General features: G+C 39.6%; 3 protein-coding genes and 3 non-coding genes across 9 annotated transcripts; 4 read left to right on the top strand and 2 right to left on the bottom strand.

Moving 5' to 3' along the window:
• Positions 1–295: 295 nt before the first annotated feature.
• Positions 296–369, top strand: TRNAT-AGU (transfer RNA threonine (anticodon AGU)). The gene has a single exon. It is a non-coding gene; the product is annotated as a tRNA-Thr (tRNA).
• Positions 370–445: 76 nt separating this feature from the next.
• TRNAT-AGU (transfer RNA threonine (anticodon AGU)) lies at positions 446–519 on the top strand. Its single transcript has one exon. It is a non-coding gene; the product is annotated as a tRNA-Thr (tRNA).
• A 101-nt stretch (positions 520–620) lies between these two features.
• Positions 621–694, top strand: TRNAT-AGU (transfer RNA threonine (anticodon AGU)). The gene has a single exon. It is a non-coding gene; the product is annotated as a tRNA-Thr (tRNA).
• Positions 695–2,654: 1,960 nt separating this feature from the next.
• Positions 2,655–4,526, bottom strand: LOC135650428 (arabinogalactan O-methyltransferase 2-like). The gene has a single exon (XM_065169748.1). It carries the CDS (start codon positions 4,329–4,331, stop codon positions 3,519–3,521), a length of 813 nt encoding a protein of 270 aa, XP_065025820.1. The 5' UTR covers positions 4,332–4,526; the 3' UTR covers positions 2,655–3,518.
• A 1,329-nt stretch (positions 4,527–5,855) lies between these two features.
• Positions 5,856–6,522, bottom strand: LOC103968468 (uncharacterized). The gene has a single exon (XM_009381700.3). The coding sequence runs from the start codon at positions 6,287–6,289 to the stop codon at positions 6,077–6,079; it is 213 nt and encodes a 70-aa protein (XP_009379975.1). The 5' UTR covers positions 6,290–6,522; the 3' UTR covers positions 5,856–6,076.
• A 397-nt stretch (positions 6,523–6,919) lies between these two features.
• On the top strand, positions 6,920–10,824 carry LOC135651541 (PHD finger-like domain-containing protein 5A). 4 transcript variants are annotated; one of them, XM_065171673.1, is made up of 3 exons: positions 6,963–7,491; positions 7,583–7,705; positions 10,284–10,824. In XM_065171673.1, the coding sequence occupies exon 3, from the start codon at positions 10,308–10,310 to the stop codon at positions 10,638–10,640; it is 333 nt and encodes a 110-aa protein (XP_065027745.1). In that variant the 5' UTR covers positions 6,963–7,491; positions 7,583–7,705; positions 10,284–10,307; the 3' UTR covers positions 10,641–10,824. The 4 variants fall into 4 exon arrangements, with proteins under 4 accessions (XP_065027748.1, XP_065027745.1, XP_065027747.1 ...); XM_065171676.1 differs by lacking the exon at positions 7,583–7,705 and having other exon boundaries at positions 6,920–7,018; XM_065171675.1 differs by lacking the exon at positions 7,583–7,705 and having other exon boundaries at positions 6,963–7,175.
• The last annotated feature ends 2,105 nt before the right edge of the window (positions 10,825–12,929 follow it).

Raw genomic sequence — 12,929 nt, 5'->3', positions numbered from 1 at the left:
ATGGTTCTGCTAGTGGAAACAATCCGTGGCATGCTTTACTCGACGGTCATGCGTTTCGACTCTGCCACGCTGGTTTGGCTCCATTCTATGCAATTGCATTACATTTCATTGTCCTCGGTTCGTCCGTGTAGGGGGATAAAATTACAACCGGTTCGGTTCATTCTGGGATCATATCTCATCCACCAAAGAAAATCACATAATAAAATTAAAAGGACGAGAGCGTATCGGATAGCTGGGAGAAGCGTCAAGAGCTTTTTAGAAACAAGTTATGAGAGTTAGAGATTAAGACCAATTGGCTTTCATAGCTCAGTTGGTTAGAGCACCCGTTTAGTAAGCGGGAGGTCTTGAGTTCAAATCTCAATGAAAGCATTATAGTACTTGCTCCATTCAGCAGATATCATTTGAGTTATGTCATTTAGCAGAAAGTAGAATTTATTATAAATGAGCTTTTATATCTCAGTTGGTTAGAGCACCCGTTTAGTAAGCGGGAGGTCTTGAGTTCAAATCTCAATAAAAGCTTTATTACTCACTAATCAGCGAAGAGCAGTCGTGTCTAGGTTATTTTACTTTGTTCAACTAAATTATGTCATTTAGATAAAAGCAGAACTAATTACCAACTAGCTTTCGTAGCTCAGTTGGTTAGAGCACCCGTTTAGTAAGCGGGAGGTCTTGAGTTCAAATCTCAACGAAAGCATTATAATATTGCTTGCTATTAGTTCGTTCTTTGTAATTCTTTACCTTTTAGCAGCGTTGAAGACTTCTAAAATAAAATTTCTAGCACTCAAAATTGAACACTTACTAATTTCTAGCACTCATCATATAGCTTGCTATGTGCAAAAGGTATAGCTAATTAAATATATAAAGTAAAAATATACAAATGTAGGAGATGTAGCTTAGATGGTAAAACGCTCATTTAGCAATACGCTTTACCATAATTTCGCATTAAACAGAATTTACCATAATTAGTATTCTTTTACTTGTACATCTCCGTTAAAGAATTCACTTATGGTAAAACCTACTTCATAAGAAACTAGACGTCCTTGTATAATTCTGAAGAATAATTACTTCCATAAACTTGGGTTACTAACCTAATAACCTAAATAAAACAGACATTAAACTATGCCATCTGAAATGTGATTTGAAGGCTTATTTCTTCCAACAGAGAGTCCAAGTATCCTGTAACCCAATGTGATTTGCAAAAACAATGCTGCTGTGATGATGTTCTCAACAAAACAAGTTTGAGATGGTACATGGTGTGTGAATGAATGAATGAAAGGCTAGAGGCAGAATTATGTAACAATGGCATGAGATTTATAAACCAATTTAGAGATCCATGAGATCTTACTTTTATTATTTCTTCTTCTCAGATTGATCTTTTATGTTTAGGTCATCTCTATTCATTGTAGACAAATTTGGACAATGAACTGCATGATTGCTGGGAATTTGAAAGTTCAAGGAATATGCCCAGAGCAATCATCACTAGAAGATACACCATTCACCTTCAGATGCAAAGACCAAGTGGCAAATGCTAGTTTGAAGTAGAACATGTGAAAAACTTGTGAGGAAACTAGAAACTTACAAAACCCTCTGCAAGTTAAGGACCTGAGCTAACCGAGGTACCTGAAGAACTTATTTCTGCTGGTTAACTTGTCTGAACTGTCTGCACTAGATTTATCGAGGTATCTAAGTGTGTGTTTTACCGAGTCATCTCTCCTGTGTTTTCCAACATTGACTTATACCGAACTAAAAAACCCTTGGATGCTGATCTGCTTTGAGGTGCCAGAGTTAAGAGTATCATGCTGAACAATATACAAATCAAATCTACTTGATCTTAGTCAAACTGTATATGATGGATGTAGCACCTGGATTTAGTTAATAGAAAGTAGAAACATCATCAAGATATTGAAGCTAACCATAAGAAGATCAAGTTCTAGCATCTTCTGAAACATTTTAGACCATGCTGTTCTGACTTCAAACTGTTTTGCCGTAACAATCAAGTAGCATCGATTGAAACATAAAGAGCATGAATTTATGTGACAAGAATATACCCTTCCTGTACTTTTAATTATACACTTCAAGTTCATATACCAATTATGTGATACTAATACGACTTGCTACTTCATGGAAAGAATGACTATTGAAGCTACATGGTTTGCAGGACCATAAAAAGAGTGAACAGAAGCTGCAATTAGTTAACATTATCTAGTTGTCGTCACTAAGAAAACAATGAGCAGATCTCATTAATCTATTCTTAATGTGCACATACTTTGCACTAGAATTATGATGCTCATCATTTCTATCTAAGTATTACAGCCTTGATAAGTAGGTAAGCTTTGTAAAGGGAGACATCTCCATGTTTTTGTTGCGGTATCATCATTCGATCCTGTAAGTTTGCGCAAAGTGAAAGTTGCAAGTCCCTCCTTTTTAAAAGAAAAACACATTTAGTGCTTGATATGTGCTTATGACAATGATGCTCTTTCAATTCATTCTTATTCCAATGTTCACTTGAACTAATGGCTTCTATTCAGTTTGAAATGTCACAACTATTAATCTTCTCGATTAGAAAACTGAACAACAGTTTTCTATAGATGATAGGATAAAATGAGGATGTTTCTATATCACGCAAATTTATTGTTATTAAATAGAGAAGAACAAAGAGAGAAGTGCAAGAAATCTGATAACACAAAGACTTATGTGGTTTGGCTCCTAAGCCACATATGGAGTAAAGACAGAGATGAGTTGACAATAGCAGAAGTAAATGAAAAGAGCTGCAAAGAAACCCTAAGCAGGAAATGGAACAGACTGCAAAATCCAAGATAAGACGAACTGCCAAAATTGGAAGCACAACTAACCAATTTGATTTCTTTCCAAATTGACAGCAGGCCTGGTGCAGGTTTGAATTCAAGGCACACCTCACATAAATAGTATTCCCAAGCTGCACCATGTCTATCGCTGCCTTGTCACTGGGTCAACCCATCTTTGACTTCTGTGCTTGGCCTTAAATTCCCAGAGTTCATGTCAGACATTATCAAATTTTATAAATCTCTCTGCTAGTTCAGACAATTCATCAAACATCTTTGTTTCTTCAATCTTGGCTGTTATCTATCAACCTGCTCATTGTGTACTCACACCAATTGATGAACAAAAGATCACCTGGCTCCTAGTCTCGTTACTCTTGAGTCCTTTTTGTTCCTGCACTAAAGAGGTTCTACCATAAACACTGATGGTCTGCAATTAGAACTTTGCTCTCATCATCTAGAATTGCTGCTAGAATCTCTCTTTGTTCTTGAGCTACCTAGACTACACAAACTAGAATAACTATATCAACTTGTCAAGTTTGTTATACTCTGGCTAGTTCTATTTAGTTGACATGAGATAAATCTCATTCAACTTCACTTATAGATCCATCGACAAGCAGAATCAAAGTCAACACCTACTTGATGGATGCTGATACCTAGCAAAAAGTCTGGAAATCCCTTAGCACCTACTGTGACTTCAAATCAATTGGATAGGCTCACCTACAGTATCTGAACTGCAGATTGGGAACAAAACCTATCAGAACCGGAGTGAGCTGCAACCCTAAAATGCCACAATTTCCCCTTGGAAGAGACCAAATTCTCATGACACAGGAACTCCCATGAGTACCACTTCTCGATCATGCGATCCGTATCATGAACAAAGACATCGGCGTTCGCACCCATGCGTGCAAGCCTGGCTGCTGTGTAGATCGTCCCCATCCTTCCTGGCGCCTCAGGTTGGTCTCCGCTCGGTCCATCGATTACAATCACATCCCATTTCCTCCCGTATACTGCCTCCGGAAGCCCCTTCAGTGCTAGCTTGCACCCAGATTCAGTGATCAGACCCACCTGCAGCCTGCAAGAAGGGTGCTTCCGGGCATGTTCAAGCAGCTCAAATGCTTTGCCAGCTTTCTCATGGTTCTTCACCAGGTAGATCCCGATCCCTTTGGGCAGCTGAGTCTTGAGCTTCTCTGAATCATCCTCCAGAAATATGGTAGTGCCTTCAGTGTTCAGTGCAGCTAGGTCAAGAAACTGCGGCTTGAGCCCAAAGAAGAGAAGGTTGCAGGGGGCTCTCCTAGAGATAAGATTGGAGAGAAGCTGGTACTCCTTCGGGCCGAGTGCGTCCTCAGTAGGAAGAGAGTCATGGTGGCTAATCTTGTGGGATACATAAGGAGTCTCATACTCTGAGATGGTGGGTGCTAAAGTATAGAGCTTGAGGAAGGACAAGGCTGAGAAGATTACCAAGATGACGATGATGGCCTTCTTTGGGATCATCTTGTGCCTTTCCCTTGTCCACCTTACCTCCTCATTCATGGCTTTTGTACCTTTGTTGCAATCTCTTCGAGAGATGCTGCCCTTGTTTCTCCTGTGATTCTTCTTCTTCTTCTTCTTTTTCCCTTCTGCTTCTATGGTGGAGATGATTTCTACTGTTGAAGGTGTACTCTCTTGCCAAGCTGCCCCAAAGTTGACCAAATGGAAGAGCCCACAATAATCAATGGTTGGTGATCATTTTCACTCCTTGAATTGGATTGGTGATCTGCAATGCCTTCTTTTATGTTACACTCAAAAGACACATCTAGTTGGTCATTTTTTCAATATATATATATATTCTTGTATATGCATGTAAATATTTATTTGGGAATGATTGCTTACACATTTTGTGTAATATGTCATGTGAAATGAATTAAATTCTAATCCTTCATAAATTCGATTGATTAATGCTCTGATTCACAAGTTTGATGCTAATAAATGTGGGACCGAGTGTAGATTTGAGTGCAATGTCTTACAGATTAGCTCCCTAAATGGGCTGGGCTAAGAAGGTACCTTGGCCCAATTAGCCTGCTATTGTTCTCATCATCAAAAGTATCAGCAAGTTTATCGGATTCTGATCTGGATTCGGATCCACAATCCGGTTCGACTACATCCGCAGACGCAAGAAACTTAATCAGAACTGCCTAATTAGCACTTGGTTCGGTTAATAGAGCAGCAAGAGGGACCCGACTGGCGAAGGGAAGTGGATCCCACGAGTTATTGAGTCACTAACTCGGACTACCGAGTCAAACCCACGCCACTTTACCAACCGACTCATCTCGGAAGCCCTTTTATCGTAAGAGGGTCTCCCCCAAGCTTCGCCATGACCACCGTGGCTGTGGACGCGAAGCCCTCGCTGCCCGCTCCTCCGGCTAGCATCGTCGCCTCCGGGCCTCTCCATGGCGACGACGACGACGACCACCACGACGTCCTCTACGGGCGCCTGAAGTCCCTGCAGCGCCAGCTGGAGTTCATCGAGATCCAGGATGAGTACGTGAAGGACGAGCAGAAGAATCTGAAGCGCCCCAGGAGGAGATGAAGCGGATCCAGTCCGTGCCCCTCGTCGTTGGTATACCAGAACAACGCCACCGTCGGATCCCCCACCGGCTCCAACTACTACGTCCGGATCCTCAGCACCAACAACCGCGAGCTCCTCAAACCCTCGGCCTCCGTCGCCCTCCACGGCCACTCCAATGCCCTTGTCGACGCTCTCCCGCCCGAGGCAGGCAGCAGCATCTCCTTCCTCAGCCAGTCTGAGAAGCCCCTCTGTGTAGACTAAATTCATCTTTGGATACTGCTAAGATCCAGAAATGAAGAGGGGATTTGGTGAAGATGATATCCAGGCAAGGATTCAAGGAGCAATTTGCAGGGCATCACTTCCAGCCGCCTCTGTTTTTTTCTCCTTGTATCTTGTTGCAATTGTCTGCCAGCAGCTGTTCTATGTGTGTGAGCGCGTGTATATATCTCTTGATTCTGGGTCTAAATGAGCCTGAGCTACCAACAGTGGATGATTCAAGAGAAGGTATGTACCTTTAAAAGAAGAACAACCAGCTGCCTAATGGATAGAAATATTGTGATACAATGCTCATTGTTTATGTTTTGGTCCATCCCGAGAGGAAGCATGAAGAAGGAACCATCACAGGGATGTCCGAGTACGTATCATTTGACTCAAGAGGCATGAGGAAGACGAAGGATAGTAGGACGCGCATGACAGCGTGAGACAGTACGTAATGTACCAAACGATGGCTTTAGCCGGTGTAGACGTGGACGCCGACGGCGATGAGGAAGATGGTGATGAGGGCGAAGTAGATGACGGCGTGGACGAGGATGGAGACGCCGCTGGTCTGGAAGTTGCCGAACTCCACCAACCTCCCGCCCTTCCCCGGGATCTGGAACAGCAGCCCCGGCGAGAGCAGCACGAACAGCACCACCGCTACCACCACCGGCCCCCAGTCCGCCATCCTCTCTGTCGAGCGACCGTGTCGGCAGAGAGATCAGAGCAGGTGGAAAAGGGGAAGCCAAGGAGACAGCGAGGGGGAGACAGTGTCAGTGCTTCGCCTCGTGGTGAGTGCGCGATCCTCGAGATCGAGGTTCTCCCCCTTGTATTCTCCCCCCTCGCGATGACGCGGCGAAGTCGTTCGCCTGCGGTAGCGCACTCGGAAAAATGTGCCCTTTTTATCGTTTTCTTTTATATTTGACTCAACTTATGATTTTTCATACTACTCGTCACGATTTAATTCGAATTATTTAACACTTATAATATCTACCCTTAAAATTGTTTTAGTGCTAACAACATTCTTGAATTAATAATATCTATTTATCGGAAAATATTAAATATATTTAATATTCATATATCTGCCTTTCATTATAACCTTATCTAACGATTAAATAAATAATGTCAATTTCTCGATTCAAATCAAACCCAATGCTAATCCAATTCAACGCGGAAGGCTCTGTTGTCGTGCCCCGCGGAAGCGTATAACATAAACTAGGCCAGGAGCTGCACCGACTGTGCGTGGGCCCAACAACAAAAAGAGCCTTTTAAAGAGAGCCACGTTTGTCAGAGCACCTAATAATACATGCTTCCGGAAGAGCACCGGACGCCAATTAGGGTCCTTGTCAATCGAGTAATCGAGAGGTTTGCGGAGCCGATCTCGAGGGGGTTTCTTCTAGGGTTATTGACGGTAGACGTACGGAAAATTTCCTTTCGGCCAGATCTTGTCCTTTTCTTCTCCTTATTGATCCCTCCTCTGATTTCCTTTTTCTTCGAAGATTTGCATTTGTCTGGCCTCAATACTTCTTGTGAGTGTTAACATAGGGTAACGAAATCTTGAATTTGTTGACAAGGTTGGTTCTGCTGCTCTGTGAATAATTTATGTGAGACGTCTTTCGATTCGGCCTACGTTATGTTTTCTCAAGAAACAGTTTCTTGAGACGTTCCATTTGTTCGTTTCAAAGATTTCACGAGGGAGCCATACTCTGTTCGGTCTCGTCTGCCGCGGTGCTTATTTTTTGGTGGATAAAGGATACAATATCCTCAGGGAAAATAGTAGAAAACAATTTTGTCTGGTCTCATTCTTTAAGTGTTAACCTAGGGTTGCGAAGTCTTGAATCAACAAGTGTGGCTCGGAAGGTTTGATCTGCCGCTCTGCGAATAGTATATGTGAGACATCTTTCGATTCGGCTTATGCCTTGGTTCTTTTTTCTTTTCTGGAGAAACCGTCTTTGATATGCTTCATATGTTCTTTTCAAAGATTTCATTACGGCGTCATAACTGCCCGTTCTTGTCTGCTGCACTTGGGGTTTTCCTTCGAGTCTCATTCTCGAGTGTTTACCTAGGGCTGCAAAATCTTGAATTAAGAAGTGTGGTTTATAAGGTTGGATCTTTTGCCCTGATAATAATTTCTGCGAGTTTTCTTTTGATTTGCCTATGCCATAGTTATTTTTTTCAAAGTGCCGTTTTTTGATATGTTTCATACGTTCGTTCCAAAGATCTCGTGATGGAGGTGTACTCTGTTCGTTCTTCTCTGCCACGCTTGTGATTTTGCAGTGAATAAAACATATAATATCCTTAGAGAAAACATGGAAAGAATCTCGTAGAGAGTTGTTGGATAATACTGTTGTTGACAATAATTTGTCTGGTCTCATTCTTTTAAGTGTTAACCCTATGTTAACCTAGGGTTTTGAAATCTTGAATTTACAAGTATGGTTCACAAGGTTGGATCTTCCGCTCTGTGAATAATTACTGTGGGATATCTCTCGAGTCAGCTTATGTATTAGTTGTTTTTTTTCTTTCTCAAGAAACCATTTATTGAGATGCCATATATTTCTTGTCTTCTTCGTGCATGATATTTTGAGAATAAAGCCGATGATGTTCTTAGGAAATATGTGGAAAAAGAGCCGTCGGACGTTAATAAAGTAGTTGCAAAAGTTTTGACCTAGATTTCAATTTATTTAGACAAGATGGTTTTTGGGTTGAAAGATTTTTTATTGATGAGAGAGAGAGAGAGAGAGGACAAGATGGTCAAGTAGTGTGGAAATTTTGGAATGTGAGTTGTATTTTCAACAAAAAGAAAACATATAAAATTTGTGAAGTTTTTTAAAACAAACATTCTCATATCCATAATAATAGACCTTAAACCATCAGAGAAGTTAGGATGAAGTTATAATCAAGTGTGACATCCCCATTTGACTTGAATCTCAAGGAGATCACATAATGCACGAACCATAATCTTCTCTAAGAGATATTTATGTATTTTTTTACATTTTCTCAAATATTTTTAGACATCTCTTGCAACATGATCAGTTATGACTTATCTTTATCTTGAATAATCATTATATTCTTTTTTGGCAAAAGAATATCAATTATGATTTTATAGTTCTACAAAAGGACCTGTGGAGGTCGTTATACAAAAGAGATGACAGTTCATGGGGGAATGAATCCATCCATATGAGAGAGTTTGTCTATCCTAGCTGTTATAGCGGCCCAATGAGCTGCTTAGTTACATTCTTGAGAATAATGTATAACTGTGTATGAGATAAAGTGCTTCAATAGCTCCTTGATATCCACAATAGTATGTGAGATGGATCATGATGACTCTTTTGTTGTGGTGCGTATAGATGTGTGATGGTTCTTGCAATTGCTGATTCCAGTCCCATTTTAACTAGGGACATTGTTGTAATTTTAGTTAATGTCTAACAAAAGTAAGATATCGGATTAGAGTTAGCTGCCTCCTCTATATGTACCTCATCACTGTTTCCTCCTTATCATCATCATCGCGAGTCACACAGCTTAACTATGGAAAAGATTTGAAGATAACAGAGGGGTATCACCTATGAGGGACATTGGTAGGGATTTATGTATAATGTTTTCTCTCTTGATTGCATCTGAGTTCCACACCATATTGAATTAGTGGGATGCAATCAAAAGTGAAAACATATTAAAAAGGTTCTTTCTTTATATTTTTTATATAAGATATATCATTATAGAACAACCATATCATGGTACTTGTAACCTATCGAAATCGTAGAATATGAATATGTTTCATGTAATTCTAATACCATGATAAGAAAAAAATTAAATTCAAGATAAGATCAAAGGAAATGGATCACTATCAATCTTTCTCTTAGACGTGCCTTTTTGTCTGCTTCACCCTTTTCCGTAGCCATCTTTCCATTGAAACAATGGTCGAGGCAAGGGTGATGAGATATATATAGTGGTAGTTAACTCTGTTTTTAGTTCCTTTTTACTTAGAGATTAACTCAGATTATAAAAATACCCCTACTTAGAATTTGGGGATAACATCAAGGATTTAGATCGTAGTCTGTTATGATCCTTTGATGGACATGCTTATTTTATCCTCTAGTATTTTCATTGGCAAAGATACTTGGGTGTCAAGAAACTTTTGATCTTTTATGGTAATCTTTTATTATTTTTTATCTTTATGATACTTGAACTGAATAGTTATATTTCTTAGTGTTGATGTACTCTATAAGGTCCTTATCTTCACGTAGTATACTTCTTCCATTTATCAATGCTTGAAGATGATATAGACAAAGATAGGCTTCAGGAGATTGTAGTGCATAAAGAAAAGATGGAATCACCACATTTAGTATATTCTAAACAAAGGCACATCTAATTAAGAAGAATGATTGATATATAAGACTGTCATAAAAACAGCTCATAGTTTAGTTTGGATGGTGTATGGGATTTTATGGAAATTCCGTAAGGTAAAAATCTTTTTCATTAAATGACAAGGTTCTGTCTTCTGAGGCAACATCACAATGAAAAATGGAAACAAAAGATAATCAAACAGAGTGTTTACTGATGGTTTTTCTATAGCTTTCTTGATCTCGGCTCTAGAAGTTTAGACTCCCCTCAGATATTGAGAAAAAAAAATATATAACACTCAAAAGATGAGGAATCGGTTCTAATTTTTTTTCTTGTTTGTCCAGGAACTTTTGGGTGATTAAAGGATCATGGCCAAGCATCATCCTGATCTCATCATGTGTCGGAAGCAGCCAGGGATAGCCATCGGCCGTTTGTGTGAGAAATGTGATGGGAAGTGTGTCATCTGTGACTCTTATGTTCGCCCATGCACCCTTGTACGTGTGTGTGACGAGTGCAACTATGGATCATTCCAGGGAAGGTGTGTAATATGTGGTGGAGTCGGGATATCTGATGCTTACTATTGCAAAGAATGCACTCAGCAGGAAAAAGATCGTGATGGGTGTCCCAAGATTGTTAATTTGGGAAGTGCCAAGACCGATCTGTTCTATGAACGTAAAAAGTATGGATTTAAGAAAAGATGATCCATATCCAATTTTCATATGATGATTAGCATTATAATGAAACTGCTGAATTCAAAACCCCTGTAGTAGTTTAAATATATTAGTGCTGCCAAAGTTGGTGGCAGTCCGTTTCAACATTTCCTAGTTCTCATATAAGTAGAATGTACTGGAGAATTAAAGAAGCAATGCAAAATTGTAAAGACCACACGATCTTCTTGCCATCACGGAGTTGTATTGAATAGCCTCCATGCTTCAGAAAAGGTTCATTCTACTTTCTGATATCAACTATAGTTGTGTTGTGATTTCATTATTGATCTGACTTGGATGTTGTCAGGGATATGAATGATAGAAATGTTAATAATGCTGCATTGGCGTTTCCGGTTCATTGCCCCTGATATTTCTCTCGTGGATTCATCTTCTCTTTGACACTCCAACAGAATGAATTGAAACCATTTTCTTCCGTCTGCTATGATGATTTCAACTTCCATTCCTGTTCTCTAGATCTGATTCATATCTGTCACAGGGTCTTATATTAAACTGGGAAAAAGCTACTTCATTTCGTTGATTACTGGGTTTTGACTTAGAACAGTTCATCGTGCAGCAATCTGCTATAGCATCAAAGATGGAGAGCTACAAGTATACACTTCCAGCTGATGCAACAGAAAACTCCACCTGCTTAAAATATTGCACCAGGTCAACTTGAAAAGAGAATCATTTTTATAAGGCACAAGTGGTTACACCATACTACATCTTCCAGCTACAATCTTTACTGCAAATACTGCAGATCATGGAAAGTTAATTGTGATAGAGTTGGCTTCTCTATTTATCAGACTTCTGGATGAAGTTATTCTAGTAAGTTCAATCAGGACCAGCAACCAGATTAAACAGAGATTCCACCATTTGTGTTTAGTAGATTATTGGAGTACAAAATGGAGTCTCCATGCTTTAAGGAGAGAGAGTTATGTGGGCAGAGTTGTCCTGTCGGAGGCACATGGTATTCAGTGATTGGTGATGCTAAAGAAAAGTTGGATCACTCCTTTCCTTCATCAGCAACAACATGAAACATTAAATCTACAGAATTATCTTTGGTGCTGGAAAAATGATGTTTATTCATAAACATTAAGCAAGCAAAGATATGGGTCCTGCCAGGAAGTAGCTCAACTAAGAAATCATTGTGCTTTGAATGGTTCTTGAGATATCTCCAAATTAATGACATCAACAAGGGGTACACAAAACCCATGAAGCCATTAACCTACTTCATATCCTTACTCCAAACTCATTGTATTACAAGTCAAAGTTTCAATGCTTCCATAGTATGTAGGGGCTTATATGGATATTTATTAGTTTGAAATGCTTCACATGAGATTATATACATCCTCTAAAGCAATAGTACTCATTCACATAGTAGCTGTGTAATTATGTATTGGAATTTTTATTTTGAATTATATTTGATCTTTTGTTAATTAAAGTGGTTTTTAATCCTATTATTGACAAATCACAACTTGTAATTAGAATGTAGAGGATAGGATGGTAAAATTTTGCTTCTTAGAATATATATATATATATATAAGGCTGTGACCTTTTCCTTTTACTTTTTCTCTTTTTTACTGTTGGTCTTTATGTATTATTTGTTTAGGGTCTGACGGGTGTTTGACTAAAGGAAACTCACCTTCTCCGTAATATTCGATGCTTTCAGGGGGAATTTTGGTGTCTGAGAGCTGCTCATGGTGGCCGTTTGGTTCTGATGATTCCATCATTTACGTGGAATTCTCCTAAATTGGTGATCTCTCCTCCTCTTGATTCCCGATTGCGTGCCCTGGTTTCGTTTTTACTCCCAGCTCCGATCTGTTGGCGAAGATCTAGGGTTTCTAGGTTTCTTGCTGCATAAAAGAAGATATTTTTAAGCCAAATGATTGCCAGTTTGGACGTTTATCTTGCAGCATAAAAGAAGATTAATGTGGAGAGAGACTGTTAAGCAATTTTTTTCTGAAGAAACATTTACAGGAAGTTAGCCCTCCAGCGACACCCTGACAAGAACAAGTCCATAGGGGCAGACAGTGCTTTCAAGCTCATGTCTGATAAGAATTGGAAAATGGAATATGACCAGTTGAGAAATGTTCATGGTTTTCGAAACCAAGCTTCTCAACCGAATGGAGATCATTCTGTTCGTAGTTCTGCCATTGGTTTCTGCTCATTTTCCCACACCACATTGTCCAATAAAGGGCCTCGAAATAGCAACAGTTCAATTTGAACAGATTTTGGACATCATGCGATTATTGAAGAATGCAGTATGAATACTCTAGGATTTTC

Source organism: Musa acuminata, chromosome BXJ3-10 (genome assembly GCF_036884655.1).
Source record: "Musa acuminata AAA Group cultivar baxijiao chromosome BXJ3-10, Cavendish_Baxijiao_AAA, whole genome shotgun sequence".
NCBI classification, from domain to species: Eukaryota; Viridiplantae; Streptophyta; class Magnoliopsida; order Zingiberales; family Musaceae; genus Musa; species Musa acuminata.
This window is presented reverse-complemented; position numbering and strand designations above follow the sequence as displayed.